Source organism: Apis dorsata, unplaced genomic scaffold (genome assembly GCF_000469605.1).
Source record: "Apis dorsata unplaced genomic scaffold, Apis dorsata 1.3 scaffold_194, whole genome shotgun sequence".
Classification (NCBI taxonomy): domain Eukaryota; kingdom Metazoa; phylum Arthropoda; class Insecta; order Hymenoptera; family Apidae; genus Apis; species Apis dorsata.
Genome location: NW_006263478.1, coordinates 1,315,295 through 1,332,044, shown reverse-complemented (window position 1 = coordinate 1,332,044; position 16,750 = coordinate 1,315,295). Strand labels below are relative to the sequence as shown.

General features: G+C 27.5%; 4 protein-coding genes and 1 long non-coding RNA gene across 5 annotated transcripts in view; 3 read left to right on the top strand and 2 right to left on the bottom strand.

The window, feature by feature from the left end:
* LOC102671485 (nuclear receptor subfamily 2 group E member 1-like) overlaps positions 1-5,389 on the top strand; it is a 19,250-nt gene extending 13,861 nt beyond the window's left edge. Inside the window, exons 4-9 of the mRNA XM_006614639.2 lie at positions 3,108-3,234; positions 3,527-3,731; positions 3,993-4,112; positions 4,213-4,452; positions 4,606-4,687; positions 4,841-5,389. Coding sequence (XP_006614702.1) covers positions 3,108-3,234; positions 3,527-3,731; positions 3,993-4,112; positions 4,213-4,452; positions 4,606-4,687; positions 4,841-5,094 — 1,028 coding nt within the window. The 3' untranslated portion in view covers positions 5,095-5,389. The remainder of the gene's footprint in view (positions 1-3,107; positions 3,235-3,526; positions 3,732-3,992; positions 4,113-4,212; positions 4,453-4,605; positions 4,688-4,840) is intronic.
* Positions 3,356-4,395, bottom strand: LOC116185481. The gene is made up of 2 exons (XR_004150333.1): positions 4,265-4,395; positions 3,356-3,714 (listed from the first exon to the last, which is right to left on the bottom strand). It is a non-coding gene; the product is annotated as an uncharacterized LOC116185481 (long non-coding RNA).
* A 968-nt stretch (positions 5,390-6,357) lies between the features above and the next one.
* On the top strand, positions 6,358-9,347 carry LOC102671024 (WD repeat-containing protein 36). Its single transcript, XM_006614635.2, has 3 exons — positions 6,358-8,003; positions 8,094-8,371; positions 8,462-9,347. Exons 1-3 carry the CDS (start codon positions 6,470-6,472, stop codon positions 9,314-9,316), a joined length of 2,667 nt encoding a protein of 888 aa, XP_006614698.1. The 5' UTR covers positions 6,358-6,469; the 3' UTR covers positions 9,317-9,347.
* A 53-nt stretch (positions 9,348-9,400) lies between these two features.
* LOC102670889 (nucleoporin NDC1) lies at positions 9,401-11,708 on the bottom strand. Its single transcript, XM_006614634.2, has one exon. It carries the CDS (start codon positions 11,434-11,436, stop codon positions 9,712-9,714), a length of 1,725 nt encoding a protein of 574 aa, XP_006614697.1. The 5' UTR covers positions 11,437-11,708; the 3' UTR covers positions 9,401-9,711.
* Positions 11,709-12,214: 506 nt separating this feature from the next.
* Positions 12,215-16,470, top strand: LOC102670753 (ras association domain-containing protein 2). The gene is made up of 10 exons (XM_006614633.2): positions 12,215-12,470; positions 13,031-13,125; positions 13,211-13,341; positions 13,441-13,516; positions 13,590-13,730; positions 13,876-14,049; positions 14,125-14,619; positions 14,735-15,017; positions 15,091-15,310; positions 15,528-16,470. Exons 1-10 carry the CDS (start codon positions 12,431-12,433, stop codon positions 15,586-15,588), a joined length of 1,716 nt encoding a protein of 571 aa, XP_006614696.1. The 5' UTR covers positions 12,215-12,430; the 3' UTR covers positions 15,589-16,470.
* The last annotated feature ends 280 nt before the right edge of the window (positions 16,471-16,750 follow it).

The window sequence follows — 16,750 nt, the reverse complement described above, 5'->3', positions numbered from 1 at the left end:
CCCCCTTAAGCCACCCCAACCCCCCATGGCGAAAAATTGTCCCGACGAATTAAGAGGAACGTGCCCTCGTCGGATCGTCGTTGAGACACGGCCATCGGGGGGTGAAATTGGGGGGAGGAAGGAAGGGGAAGGGGAGGGGGATTTTGTTCCTCGGCGACGATCAACCATGTTTATCCGTCGTGTGCGCACGGATTCTATTTTGCATGATATTATTATTTCTCTGGATTTTTTTATCGATTTTCGTCGATGCATCTTGTTGTTGAGACTTCGTAACAATTGATTTATATAGGTATAATAGGTTTATTCTTGTTGCTCTTGTAGATGGATGGATTATTTTATCAATTGGAGATTATTAAAAAGATTGAGTATTAGGTTGATTGGATTGGATGTTATTAATTTTGCAAACTATCATTAGAATATGAATTTTAGATCAATATAAAATTAATATATCTATCAATATATTTGTTGAAAATTATTTTATTTATTATTGAAATTCGTTTTATTTATCAAAATAATTTTACATTTGTAAATATATATGGATTAAAAAGGAAAAGTGGAGTTTATTATAAGGGGGGAGGGGGAAAAAAAATACTCGCTCTATAATTTTGCGCATGCGAGATAAAGGCAACGATAAGCAAAATAATATGTATATATGATAAAAAGAATACGTGTATTGCATTCGATATCATCATAAAATTATTTGAAAAACATTTAAAAATTATATATCTGATAATATTTTAAAATGATAATATTGATGACGATAAAATTATAAAAATTTTAAATTATTATTAACTCGAAATGATATTATCTTATCCGGCGAGAAAAAAAGAAGAGAAGAAAAGGGAGAACATTTTTAAAAATAATTTTTATATTTTAATATCTCGACCGCGTGCAACATGCGAGGAACTTTGCTTACAAAGCAAACAAGCTCGCGGCTCCTGCTGGTTTTTTCGCTCGGCTGAAAATTCTCCGATGAAAAAACAATTATTACTTTCGGAAAATAATAATATTTGTACCTGTTCCGATGCACGGCCAATTTACTCGATAAAACAAATAGACCCGAAGCGGATTTCATCTCGCCTTACTTTCCAACTGATTACATACATATCCTCTTCATACTTTATATAACATTTCACTTCTTTATCAATTAATCAACATTTCTTTATAATTCTTAAAAATTAAAAATTAAATTAAATTAAAATTAAACTAATTCACTTATTCAAAAACAATCGACTATATCGTATATTTAATCGACTATTCCAATATTACTTGCATCGTATACACGTGTACTCACTCTTTAAAATTATTTCATTAAACAATTTCCCAATCAACGAAACATCTAAGACATTCGAGCAAAAAGGAACCGAATTGCTCGGGAACCTTAATTGCTCGAAAAACAAAAAGGACAGTTCCCTTCCCATCTCTGACCTCCTTCCAACCCCTCGTTCCTCTTCCACGCACGCGATCTCGTCGTCAGCAGTCGGATCAAGGAAAGAGATACTTACGCCGCCAATGGCACAAAGAGAGGTCGGATAAAGCGCGGATATTGCGACGCCAGTGCGAACGTGGGAATCCACGGCTGCTATCCGCTCAGCCTCATTAATGATGATGTGCTTGCCACCCAGTTGCAGTTCCATTCTCTCTCTTCCTCTTCCTCCCTCCCTCCCTTCCTCTCTCTCATACGCATACATCGACACCCTCCTACATATTTCAACGTGTGTACGCCTCTGTCTTTCTCCGTTGCTACTCCATCTCTCTCTCTCTTTCTCTCTCTCTCCTTTCTCGCGATGCCTTGACAAGAGAGAAGCTGACGCCCGGTTAGCCATCGCGTTCACTCTCTCTCATTTCTCTATTCTCCCTCTCGCTCCCTCTCCCGCTAGATTCAACCCTCCTACAGGCCTCCTCTCGACCCACCGCGCCATTCCTCCCCAACCAGCCTGTACGAGCCACGAAATACAGCTCGTACATCTCGAACAGTACCACTCCCCCTCAACTCAATTCCGCGCAACCTGCGCGCACTCTTTTTCGCTCCCACCGTTAAGTTCTTGGGCGATATTAATAGGAAACCGGTGGAAGATCGGAGGGAGAGGAAGGGAGGGGGTCGTAGTATCGCGAGAGATGATTTGTGATTCCTCGAGATGATCTTGGTTGAATCGTTGGGCTTCCGTTGCTTTTCCTCTTCGGGGATGGGGAGGAGGGGAGAGGAATGGGTCGATCACGAATGGGTGAACGAGAAACTTTGAGGTTTTATCGATGCGCAAATGAGGCGAGAGATCGTGGCAGGATCGTGGTGGAATTGCGGGCTCGAGTTTAATTTTCCAGGAGGAAATTGAATTGTGATTCGATATATAGAGTTTAGAAATATGATCTTGTATAATTTATATATGAATTTTTATATAGATATATATATTTCAAATTTGAAATTTTCCAAAAATCTTATTCTTCTCGTTGAATGTTACGTAGTATCAAATGTTTGATTTTTTTTTTTTTAATATATTAAATAATGAATAAATCATTTCTAATAATTTTTCATCATCCTTCTTCATTTATCTTTATTTACAAAGATATTTAAAAGATATTGAATGATGTAAATGTTTTTATAGAACAGTAAAACGTGATAAACGATTGACTCTTTTAAAGTGTAATTTATCGTATTTAAAGGAATCTTCAACCCTACGTTCAATCCTACGCGGGTCTTTTTTGCTTCCCCTATTAAGCACTTGAGTGGCATCAATAGAACCATTGAAGATGGTACTCCGGCATTAAGAGATCACTTGTGATTACATTGAAGGTGTATTTCATAAATCAATCATTCAGCTTCTTGTGTATTTGACATATACGAAAATTATACGTAAAAGAAAGAAAAAAATAATTTTCCACGTATTGAAATAAATTTCTTCTTTTTGAATTACGAATTTTCTCATTATTAATTATTTTTGAATTTTTATTTTAAAATGCTTAACGATACATAAATTTAGAAAATATAAAATATATAAAGAAATGATTTTATTAAGGAAAAAATTGTAAAAAAATATTATAGAAAATCGTTTAAAAAATTAAATGTTCAAAAAATAAAAATAACAAAATTCTTTATTATTAATATTTAGCGGTACAACATGAACGAGGTCCGAGAAAGCCGAAACAACCCCAACAACAATCTCCAATCGCGCCACCTTTACACAATGATCGATTACGGGCTGGCCTTAGCTCCCCTTATGTTCTGTTACATCAAAGGTGTGTATAAAGTTTTTTTTTAAAAGCTCTGCTAAATCTTTAAAATTTGTTGTATTTATATTTTTGAAATAAATGGCTTACACATTATCGACTTATACTACTTAAACAAAAAAATCTTATGAAAAAATGATTCAACTTTTTATTTTAAAATTAAAAGAATGAAAAATAATAATTAAAATAATAAAACATGAACCATAATTTATTGTAAATGTACGAAATATTACGAAATCATGTTCTTAGTATTTACATTTAAATAACTCGAATAAAAGGACGCTAAGGATAATGTGTGCAGAAAGTTCAGGTGTGACCAAAGGTTTTCGCCTTATCCACGGCCAGTGGCATTAGTTCAGAAACCACCAGAAGATTCTTCGTCCCCGGCACCATTGGCTCTACCACATTCTCCTTCGACCACGACTTTGTATTCAGCACCCTCGAGCGTCGCCCTAACGCCGCAACCACCCCTTCTTCAGATACTAATGTCTGCGGAACAGTGTCAAGTAAGTAATTCAAACTTTGCAAACTTTATAATCAGCAATCTGACAAATTTCACCGTTTTCACACGATGAAATTGATAAATTAAACGTAACTGATTGTGAACATGCCATGTTTTTATTTAGGATTTATTTTTATAAAATTAGTTTCGTTTAAAATTTTTTTGAATGTATTTTGAAATAAAATATTTTTTTCTTTTTATTGTGATACTACTAATTATTAAATCTATTTTATTTTTAAATATCTGTTCGTTTTTTATTTACAAGGAACTCGTATGGAATGCACCATTACAATCGGAAACAGAATATTCTTTAGAGCAAACAGAAGGTAGTCATAATTCTTCGGGAACTTTACCAAATCCCAATCCTACGCGAGAACTATTACAGGTAAGTATATCAAATATAAAAAAAATTAAATAATATTGTATAATATTATCATTTATAATATTTTATCGCACATCAAAAATCAACTAAAAAAAAATTTCAGGAAACTACTGCACGTTTATTATTCATGGCAGTAAGATGGGTTTGTTGCCTACCTCTATTCCAATCACTTTCGAAGAACGATCAATTATTATTACTCGAAGGTTCCTGGACACAACTTTTTCTTCTTCATCTAGCACAATGGTCCATATCTTGGAATATTACCGGCTTATTGGAGGATGAACAGGTACGAGCAAGATTACCGGACGAAGCTACAACAAATCAACAATTAATTACAATTCAGGTAATTATTCAAAATTATCATTTAAATGAAACATTTGTTCTTTCCATCGTAAAAAATCAATTTATCTTATATATATATATATATATATATCATATATTTATTTTTAAATTTAATTATATTAAAAATCATATGGATAATATACTTATGTTTTAGGATACAATATGCCGTTTTAGGCAACTTTCACCAGATAGAAGTGAATGGGGATGTATGAAAGCAGTAGCACTGTTTACTCCAGGTAATAAAATTTTGATTTCTGGTAAAAAAAAAAATTATATATTTTTAATAAATATATATATTTTAAATATGTAATATTTTAAATATGTAATAGAATTAATACAGCGAAAAAATATTTTAAATCTCTATTATCAATGACATGTTCTTTTCTCAGAAACAGAAGGTCTTCATGCCACTGAGTCGATCAAAATGTTACAAGATCAGGCTCAATGTATTTTAGGAGATTACACGAAGTCCTGTTATCAACGACAACCAGGTAGAAGCGGGACATTAATGCACGTGGTTGGTCGTTTGACGTCTATTTTTCCAAAGTTGGTTGAACGTTTATTTTTTCACGAAACCATCGGCGAAATTCCTATTTCGCGTTTGCTCGTTGACATGTACCAAATGAAAGGGCACACAAACTGAGATTTGTCAATAAATGGCAAAAAAATTGTGTGAAAATTCCCCGTGGATTTCCAAAACTCTTCCGATTCTTTAACCAATTGTCATAAAGAACGGAATAAGTTTTCGAAACCTATAGCCAAAGACTGCAAAACTATACGAAAGATTATTCGTTTTTTCGTAAAATTCATAAATAGATAGATTCTCACAACAGCTTCGTATGAAATGAATCGTGTTAAATTTATTGTTACACTAATATTTTCTTTTTTTCGTAAATTCGCTAAAAAGGAATTTGATTCGTGAATGTATTATATAAAGATAAGCTTCCATAAAAAATATATAAATATCCTATATTCATTTGTAAATATTCTGATAATCGAATAATTAAATTAATAATTATTTTATTTATTTCTTGTTTTTAATTTACATGTAATATTTAAAATTATTTATATAATATATTTTATATAATATAATATATTTTATTTATATAATATATTTAAGCATGTAGTATATTATTTTTCTATTACAAATATGATTGTTTTTTTTTCATCTTTTTCTTGTAGATAATAGTCTAAGTGTTATTAATCGTAATTTAATAAAGTTATACTTTACATTTTAATATTTGATAAGTAATAATGTACAATTATTTTAATGTTACTTGTGATATGAATGTATTTGTTATCATTGTATTTAATATTCGCTAAAATTAATACATATTTGTTGTAAAAAAAAAATAAAATTTGATTTTATAGAATAGATATTGATATATAATATGTTTTATACATATATTATATATATATCAGCATAAAAATGATTTATATGGATCCGTGAAAATGTGTGACGGATAATTGAAATGAAATTATAAAAAAGAAAATACTTACTATTAATGATGCTTTTTTTATTTCATTCCTTATATATAAAATTTATATTTTCACTTGGCATATTAATCTTTATATATATATTATCGTTATTAAATAAATATATTATTACGTATATGATATATCTAAACGATATTATAACACAGAATATTTTATAAATAGTTGAACCATTGTTATAATAAAAGTATAACAATTGTAAAATTGTAATTTTATCGAAACAAATAATTAGGTTAATATTATACGAAATGATACATTATTTTCATATTATAGAAATATTTCAGAAAAGTATATTCTAAAATAATATGTTCACTTTAAAATTATGAATCTCATGGAAATTTCTTATGGAAATATATATTCAAAGAAACTATAAAAATTATTTTGAGTGCACTCTTATTGAATAAAGTAGTCTATGGTTTTCATCATAATCGCTGCTTCCATTGAATTGAAAGCATGATTGTATATTCTAACCTAAGTTTTTAGATGAAATACTTTATTATTTTTTACTTAAAATAAAAAGAACAATGGGACATAGTAAAATATTTTTAAGAAATCGAGCATTAGGATATGTTTCTAATCATATTCCTCTCATCACGAGATATATTAAAAGACGAAAAGAAAATCTTATAGTAACGTGTACAGGTAATGCATTCCATACATATAGTTGTTCGCACTTTACACTTCTTAGTGTATCAGGAGTACATCCAGGTGAAATTACATGTCTTGCGGGAGATGTTTATCACGTTTATACAGCATGTGAAAATGAAATATACGCTTGGCGAAGAGGATCAGAAATAAAACATATCTACAAAGGTCATGATTGCACAGTGCATACTTTATTACCTTTTGGACCGCATTTAGTGTCTGTTGATGAAAATAGTAATGTTAAAATATGGGATATTAAAACAGAAGAGTTAATAACAGAACTTACTTTTAATAATACACATTTCAAAATTACAACACTAATGCATCCTAATACCTACATAAACAAAGTATTATTTGGAAGTGAACAAGGTCAATTACAATTATGGAATTTGAGAATTTTAAAATCAGTTTATACATTTAATGGTTGGAACACAGCAGTTACTGCACTTGAACAAGCACCGGCAATAGATGTTGTAGCAATTGGTTTAAATGATGGAAGAATTATATTGCATAATTTAAAATTTGATGAAAGTATTTTTGAATTAATGCAAGATTGGGGTTGTATAACATCCATTAGTTTTCGCACAGATGAACATCCAATTATGGCTACAGGAAGTTTAGATGGTCATATTGTATTTTGGAACTTAGAGCAACGTAAAGTAGAAAGTCAACTTCATAAAGCTCATTTTGGAGCTGTAACAGGATTAAAATATTTACCCAATGAACCACTCTTAGTATCATCTTCTCCTGATAATTCTTTAAAATTATGGATATTTGATTTAGCTGATGGAGCTGGAAGACTTTTAAGAATTAGAGAAGCTCATTCAGAACCTCCTACTATTATTCGTTTTTATGGCAATGAAGGTGAAAATATAATAACTGCTGGTAGTGATTCTTCTGTGAGATTATTTTCTACCATTTCAGAAATGTTAAATAAAAGTTTAGGAAGAGCATCTTTTAATAGAAAAGCTGCAAAAAAAAGAGGAAGAGCTGTTGAAGATCCTTTACAAATGCCACCAATTACTGAAATTGCTATGGAAGTAACAAGAGAAAAAGAATGGGATAACATTGTAGCAACACATTCTGGTTTGGGTACAGTTACTACATGGTCTTTTGATAAAACAAGAATGGGAGAATATAAATTATTTCCAGAAAAATTTAAAGGCAATCATAATATTACTGCAAGCAGTGTATGTTTAACAAAATGTGGAAATTTTGTTGTTATTGGATATAGTAATGGATATGTAGAAAGATTTAATATACAATCAGGAATCCATAGAGCTAGTTATGGTACTGATAAAGGAGCACATAAAGGTCCTGTAAAAGGTGTAATGGTAGATCCTTTGAATCAAGTTGTAATAACAGCTGGAAAAGATGCATATATAAAGTATTGGAATTTTAAACCAAAAATAGGTAAAAAAATGAATTATTTTTATATCATATGTATTAAAAAGGATGTATGTGAAAATAATAAAATATAATAATTAATATTTTAATTTTAAGGTGATACAGAATCACTAGCAAAAATGATACTAGATGAGCCAATTGAATGGATACGATATCATGATGAAAGTTCACTTATAGCTGTAGCATTAGAAGATTTTAGTATTGTATTAATAGATCTTGATACTAAAAAAATTGTTCGACGTTTTGAAGGACATAAAGGGCGCTTGACAGATGCATGTTTTAATCCTGATTCAAGATGGTTAATAACAGCATCTATGGATTGTACAATTTGTACATGGGATATTCCTTCTTCTAATTTAATAGATATTTTTCAGGTATATAAAAAATTAGTAAAACTCGATTTAATTTTAAAATATCATTAATTTACAAAAATTCGAAAATATTAGTCAAATATAATATTTTAGATTCCAGAAGCATGTACATCATTACATTTTTCCCCAACTGGAGAATTTCTTGCTACAACACATGTGTGTAATCTAGGTATATATTTATGGTCGAATCGCACTCTTTATTCCCATATTTCTTTAAAAGCAATAAATAAAGATGATCCGATTCCAATGATCGGACTTCCCAATTCGGTAATAGAAATTAATGATAGTAAAGAAGATGAACTTTCTGAACCAGAATTGGAGTATATTTCTCCAGAACAAATTCAGGATAATCTTATTACAATGTCTGGTTTAGCACACTCTAGATGGCAGAATCTATTAAATATAGATATTGTTAAAAAAAGAAACAAACCAAAAGAAGTACCTAAAACAGTGGAAAGTGCTCCTTTTTTCTTACCAACAATTCCATCATTAGAATTGAGATTTGATTTTTCGGATGTTACGAATACGGACACGAATAAGAAATTTATCGTCCATCCTGATTTTCAAAGTCTTACTGTATTTGGCAAATCTTTACTATCTGTAGAAAATAATAATTATCAAGAAATTATTGAAAAATTAAAATGTATGAGTCCAAGTTCTATCGATTTTGAAATTCAATCACTTTCAGCAGATGAAAAAACATTGACTATCTTATTACTTCATTTTATGAAAATGATTTATTATATGATAGAAAGAAAACGCGATTTTGAATTATCGCAAGCTTATTTAGCTGTATTTTTAAAATGGCATGGAACAACAATAACAGAAACTGAATCCTTAAGAAATTATTTAAACATATTACAAGAAGTACAATCCAAAACATGGTTAATATTAAGAGATAAATTGTTTTATAATCTTAGTGTTGTACAAATGTTAAAGAAAATGTAAAATTTTATTATAATAAAAATATAATTTTTTATAATATTTTATTATCGCAAAATATTTTTTTAAAATTTATAGAAAAGTCATAAATATTTGAAAAATAATTAATTTATTATAATATTTTATACATTTATTTCAGTACATTTAGAATTTAATTTACAGTAATTTTTTTTTAAAAAACATTGTACATCCATAAGTTACAAAGTTAAATAGAAAAAACTGCATTAATTATAAATACAATTCATGTATATAAATATAAAAAATAATCATATACTTTTGTAATATATTTTAATACCAAATGTATTTTAAATGTAAGTAAAAAATATTTATAAATATGTATATACATTAAGATTTTGTATTCAACAAAAAAAAAAAATTTATTTCCTATATATAATTAAAAATTATTCTCTATAAGTGAGAAAACTGTATATTTGTTCCATTGTTCTGGTTTCTAATGCTAAATCTTGCATATAAATTTCAAAACTTGTAACAATTCTGTAAAGGCTTCGCTTTGTTGCAGCACGTAAAGAATAGAAGATTTGTTTAATAAATTTATCATCTCCATTTTGTTTTTTTGCCATAATATTCGATTTCTGTAATTTATCAAGAGCTTGTTTTAGCTCAAGTAAAGTGTTGATTATAAGTGGTAGATCTTTTTGGGCAATTCCATAAGTATCTTCAGTTAATGATACTACAGCTAAAGATGAAATTGCATCTGCAGCCCAAATTACCATTTGTCCATTGAATAAAATATGACACACTTTACCTCCTTCTATTTCCCCAAAAATGTAAGAAATAAGTGGTTTAGAAAGTAAATATGTCAAAAAATTGTTCCATTTTGTTTTTATAAATTTTTGAATGAATAATTCATCATCTTCTTTTTTTATGTCAGTTTGATCAGTAGGTAATTGTATTTCTTCTTTTACTAAATTGCGCATACGATATACATATTCTTTTTGAAATGTACTAACATGTGTTATTGTCGAACATGGAGCACATGGAGGTATTTCTTGTGGTTTAACATATGCTGCAGTAAGATCATCAGAAAATTTTTTAATGAGACCAATACATTTTTCTACAATACAATTCCAATTATAAGGATGGCCTCCAGGTTGACTGAGTGTAAACAATATACTCCTTCTTGTCTTATCTTTTTGAACTATTGTAACTAAATCTAAATATCCTAGATGTTGCATTATTGGTACTTTATCTATAGACAATGCTTCAGAAAGTGTCATTCTAGATTCATCAATGTCAAATACATTGTTCTGTTTGAATTCAAAAAGAACCCATTCTGTCAAATATAATTCAAACAATAAATACATACTATTAATTGCTAATACAAATATCAATTGATATAACCACAATTGAAAAATCAATGAAAAATTCAATAAATTAGAAATATTACTCAATGGTTCACTTTCTAATTGTGCAGATGATAAAAATAATATTGTAGAACAACAATTATAACCTAAGAAATAATAAGCAATTAAATAATATAAAGTTGGCCATATACACTCAATCATCAATGATGGAAGTAAGGAGCATATTCCTGTTTTAAATCTTGAAAATTTTGATGAAAATATTATAGGAAATTTCAAATATTTCGTATGAAAGATACTAGTCTTTAAGAAAAAATATAATCCACTCCATAATCCACTTAGAAATAAAAAGTAATGTTCTTCCTTTAAACATGTTCCATAAACTATATTACATTCTGTCATTAAAAAACCATATCTACCTCCTTTGATTGATAAATGCATCCAAACAAGAAGGCCACCAATGATAATATGTAATGCACCCAGTAAAATATTTTGTGATGTAAATATTCCACAAAATTTATTAAACCTACTTTTTAAGTAAGATGGTACATTTGAATAATTTTTGCTACAAATAACTCCTTGAAAAAATGTAACAGTAGCAAGAACGCAGAAATAACTCCACATTCGAAAAGAGGTTATTGCTATCCATGTATTTTGAATCCATGATGTGTAATCCGTGTTTAAATTTGTAATTAAAAATAAAAGAGTCACAAGAAAGAATTGTACTGCTATACTGGAAATTATAGCTAAGAACATTCTTTGCATTAACAATTCTTTACATCCTTTTTTATTCATCTGCATCATTTTATTTACTTTTAATGGTTAACCTTTACTTTCTTGATAAAACTTCACAAATTGTGCAATTCAAAATTCTTTTCAATATATTGAATATATTGTTAATATAAATTTTTTTTATTTTTAATAATATAATATTTATATATATTTTTTATTCGTTTTCAACATTTTAACTTTTCAAATCGTATTGTCAAATTGTTAAATTGGAACGATATAAATCCGTACTTTTAAAAAGCCGGTATATTATGAAATTTCCGTTAAATTTATTAAGCGCGCCATTACTATTATTCTATAGAACGAATATTAAAGTCGATATTTAATATAATTGTATTATATTAATTTATTATAATTGTTATATATATAAATATATAATAAAAGATAGACATATTTTATTTATAATAATTTTTATATTACATTACATATATTAAATATGTATATGTTTATTAAAAATAAGTATATGTTTATCAAGAAAGATACTAAAAAATATATAAAAATTCATAAAAAGTAATTTTAATGTAAAATTTTAAGTACTAAATTAATTTAGTTTTTTTAAAAAAATTTTAATTGATCTTAATTAAATAATAAATTAATCAATTAATCGTATGTATATATAATTGATAAATATAATAAAATTTAATATCTAAGAATTTTCAATAAATTTTTTAGAATCGAATATATCATTGTAAAAATTATTTAAAAAAATATAACAGAATATTTCATTAACAAAAATTTATGAATGAACGTATATACGGTTGTCTTATAGTTTCCTTTCTACTTTATATTCTATGATCTTAGTAAAGAAATGTAAGTCAAGTGCTTGATAAGTTTTCGAACTCGAAGAGAAACTATTCATTATTCAGAGAGGGTTGCCTTACTAGTAACATCTTTAATTAACCCGCATGTCATTTTCAATGCTCCTATTCATATAATATAAACAAAATGGTTTAGAATTTCGTAAAAATTAATTTTTATTATTTTATGGAGATTATAAGAATTTGCCGTCATGTGGAAGTGCCATAAATGCGGAAAACCAGTGTATTTCGGTTAGTTTCAATCAATCGTATATATTAAAAAGGCGTACTAATTTTGACAAGTACCATTTCCTGTCATTATGATGAATTGATTTATTTTTTATTTATATGAATATTATATTATTTATATATTTTATGTTAAAAAATTATTTTACAATTATTTTTTTATATTTCAATTGAATTTTCTGCTTTTAATTAAAAAATTATTTTTACAATTAAAAAAGTAATTGTTTATTGTCGTAATATATGATTTAATATTTGAAATTTTTAAACTATCATATAAATAAAAACAAAAATTTATATATTAATTTAAATAAATATTTTAATTTGTTAAAATTAAATCAATAATTTATAATTTAAAAATAAAACATGTTGTATATATTTATATATATTTATTATTTATTAAAAAAATATATTTATTAAAAAATTAATAGAATTATAATTTATCATAATGTTATATTTTTATATTATAAAATATAAAGATTTTATGAATATGAAAATGAAATTAATGTACTTTATATAAATATTTATTGTTTTTAAAATATTTTAAAATTATTTTAAAATGTGTCTAGCTGAACGCAAACAATCATTGGGATATGACTGGCATCCAGAATGTTTAAGATGTGAAGAATGTGGAAAACGTTTAAATCCAGGCCAACATGCAGAGGTGCAACATTTTTTAATAAAATTATTAATAAAAAATTTTAACATTGTAAAAGAAAATTCATAATTTTTTTTTTATACTATTATAGCATAAAGGTGTACCATATTGTCATGTACCATGTTATGGTGCTTTATTTGGACCACAATTATTTGGCCACGGAACAAGAGTTGAATCACATACAAGTTTTGGGAAAAAAGAAATTCGACCATCATTGCCCAGGTATAGTATATAATTTAAAGTAAAATAATATATATTTTAATGTTTCATTAAATCAATTTTATAATGAATATTTATGATATTATAATTTTCTATTTCTAGATCACATTTAGAGTCAAAATTAAAGGTTTTCAATCAATATTATGAAGGCAAAAGTGGTGGAATAAGAAGTCGTGAGGTAAAGAAAATTTTTAATTTATTTTTATGAAAATATAAAATTAATAATATTAATTAATATTAATTCATAACAGGTTAATGGAAGATTGATATTGGAAGGTGCACTTCGTATTTATTGGGGTGTTAGAGGAGTGATTCATTTAAAAGAAGATGATGATCAGCGTACAGTAGTTACAGCTCGGAATAGAAATTCGTGCAGACGTAGTGTTTCCGATGTACGTATATTTTTATGTAAGAAGGAAGGAAGAAATATATATATATATATATTTATATTATATATTTATATTAATATATATATATATATATGTAAATGTAAATATATTAAATATTTTATTGCTATTTTGTAAATTTTTTTAATAGAGTATAGAAGATGAGGAAAAAGAGGAAGATTCTGTTAAAGAAACTTGTGAACAAGATACAGATACTGAAACAAAATCTATTCCAACTTCTCCTGATCATCTTAAGAGTCTCACTTTACCAATGAAATTAGATGTTAAAAATATGGAATGGGATGAATTGGATGAACTGCTTCAGGTTAAATATCGATAAATATTAGGATTTTTATATTTTTTATATTTTATTTATTTTAATTTTTTTTGTATTTTTCAGGTTGAACGTAAAGTTGAAGATGGAAAGAAGTTATATCAAACAATGCCCGAAAATTTGCCATCAATTAGTTCGCAAACTTCTGACACACAGCCTCTTTCTTCTCAATCCAGTCTTGATAGGTCTGATTCTCGAGAAAATTCAGAAATAGACAGTCCAAATCATCAAACTAATCGTGGTAATGATAGTAGCGTAACTAGTACACCCACGCATAGTATAGGTAGTTCTTCCGGTACTGATACACCTATTTACCATGGTACACCAAATCGAAATGGAACGCTTCGAAGGGTAGAATATTTCGATAATTTGGAGAAAAATATATCTAACAACAGATCTATTAGTACTGATGATAGTTGGATAGAAAAAGGCTTAAATCGATCAATGTCTGGTCCTGATTGTCTTCAAAGACATCGAACTGATAGCGATACAGATTCTGTGAATTCTTTACAATTTAGAGAAGACGATAATATGACAATGTCTACTGACAGTGGATTAGAGGTGCTTAGCAATTATAGTTTTGCAATTATTATTCTACTTATATTACATTATTCATAGATATTTATATATCTATATCATCTTAGTCATTATATTTATATTCATATAATATTTTTAGCTGGATGGCGTAGTTTTGCGTCGAAAACAAGGATCCACTGCAATTAGACGTCGTCCGGGTGGTAGACGCCAATCGCGTAGTCGATTACGTCGACGTTGTTCGATTAATGGACATTTTTATAATCGTGAAACTAGTTTTTTCACACCACCACATGGATCTCAAATGTCTGTTTGGATTACAAGTTTGGTAAATACTCAAGAAGTTATTAATCTCATGTTGGATAAATATAAAGTTGATGCGAAACCAGATAATTTCGCGTTGTTTGTAGTCCGTGATAATGGTGGTAAGTAAAATTATTTTAAAATTATAAATCTTTTTATTAATCTTTGTTTTACAAAGATAATTTTTTTTTATAGAACAAAGAAGATTAAGAGACGACGAATATCCGTTGGAGGTTCGCGTAGTATTAGGTCCACATGAAAATGTCGCGCGACTTTTTTTAGTGGATAAATTGTCGACTCCAGAAATTAGTTCTGATGTTGCACAATTTCTTAATCTTTCTTTAGCAGAATGTCACGGTATTTTACAGCGTTATCATTACGAAGAGGAGCGTCAGATTCTTTTATTGAAAGAAAAGTATGATTTTTCAAAGTTGAATATAAGTTTTAATTTCAAATTCTCTTTTCAAATATTTAAATCATATTTATTTAAAAAAATCTTAATCACTTATATTTTTATACTAATTAATAATATATATATGTGTATTTTTGAATAAATTGTATTATATTAATTAGTGAAAAATTAATTAAAGAAAAATATATTAAATTATATTTTTTTTTGTTTTAATTTTTAGATATAAGGAGATGCGAAGAAGAATACGGCAAAGAATGGAAGAATTGAAGGTTCGACTATAATTAGTATGTATTCATAATGAACATTCAAATATCTACATCATTATTTTTCTATTAATTTGCACTCGAAGATTTTTCCTTTTTTTTTAATATAAATTATTTGATAAAAAATGTGTTATCGTTTTAAAGATATGTATTGCACAGTACATAATCTTTAATAATCTTAATCTTTTAATTTTTTATTGTTTATTTTAATATTCAAACGTAGAGTCATTCTATATGCAATTATGATTGCAAATTTTGTATAATTTGTTTGAATGATTCATTATTGGAAAAATGATTTACGTTTGAATATATCGAATGATAACATATTAATATTTTTTAGCTTAAAGTCTTATCGTTACATTATTCAAATGTATTCATTATTTTTGCATCTTAAATTGTTGCATTTATTTGTAGTCGTTAACGTGCAGCTACTATCAAAACATTCAGTGCAATTTAATTAGAAATTCATGTGTATCTAAAAGATATATATATATTGTATTCTTTAAGTCGACTGTGCATCGAGCGATAGTCATGCAGTCACGAATCATTCTTTAACGCAATATCTTCTAAATTGCTATTCGCTAATTGTTGTATTATGTATAGCACTTAATTTGAACTTCTAACATTGAAAATGAAATTATTGTAATTTAAAGTCGATTAAGTATCCATGTAGTACACAAACATCGATATTAAGTCAATTTTCCAATGACTTTTAATATCGATACAGTGAGAAATATTTTATAGAAAACTGTTTGCAAATTAGATGTATGATTGTTAAAATCTAATGCAAGGCTGTCCAACTTTTTACCTCGTGAGGTTTTTCTAAATTTTTTTTTCACATAGGTGCCAAAAAAAAAAAAAAAAAAAGAAAAAAAAAGAAAAAAAAATTGAAAAAGAAGAGAAAATATTATATATTAAACAATAAATGGAAATAGAATTTTAACGAAGGAATTGTTGAATTTAAATGAAAATATTAAAAAAAACAGAATGTTTTAAATATGTATATGTATATATATATATATATATATCGTCCAGATGAAAATGACTATAAACAATTGTACCTTGAACAATGTTAGTTGGACAGCTCCATAGATGATGAGATTGTTATTAACCAATAGTAACTTTCTACACGTGTCACTGCCGCTGGATCATTGAATGAATATTTTATCTGTAGAATATA

What these genes read in the sequence shown, in the direction of transcription:
- LOC102671024 (XM_006614635.2), top strand. Translation starts at nt 6,470, where the DNA reads ATGGGACATAGTAAAATATTTTTAAGAAATCGAGCATTAGGATATGTT. An exon ending in GAATTTTAAACCAAAAATAG is followed by an intron (nt 8,004 to 8,093) that starts GTAAAAAAATGA and finishes TTTAATTTTAAG; the next exon opens with GTGATACAGAATCACTAGCA. An exon ending in ATTTAATAGATATTTTTCAG is followed by an intron (nt 8,372 to 8,461) that starts GTATATAAAAAA and finishes ATAATATTTTAG; the next exon opens with ATTCCAGAAGCATGTACATC.
- LOC102670889 (XM_006614634.2), bottom strand. Translation starts at nt 11,436, where the DNA reads ATGATGCAGATGAATAAAAAAGGATGTAAAGAATTGTTAATGCAAAGA.
- LOC102670753 (XM_006614633.2), top strand. Translation starts at nt 12,431, where the DNA reads ATGTGGAAGTGCCATAAATGCGGAAAACCAGTGTATTTCG. An exon ending in ATTCGACCATCATTGCCCAG is followed by an intron (nt 13,342 to 13,440) that starts GTATAGTATATA and finishes TTCTATTTCTAG; the next exon opens with ATCACATTTAGAGTCAAAAT. An exon ending in GCAGACGTAGTGTTTCCGAT is followed by an intron (nt 13,731 to 13,875) that starts GTACGTATATTT and finishes TTTTTTTAATAG; the next exon opens with AGTATAGAAGATGAGGAAAA.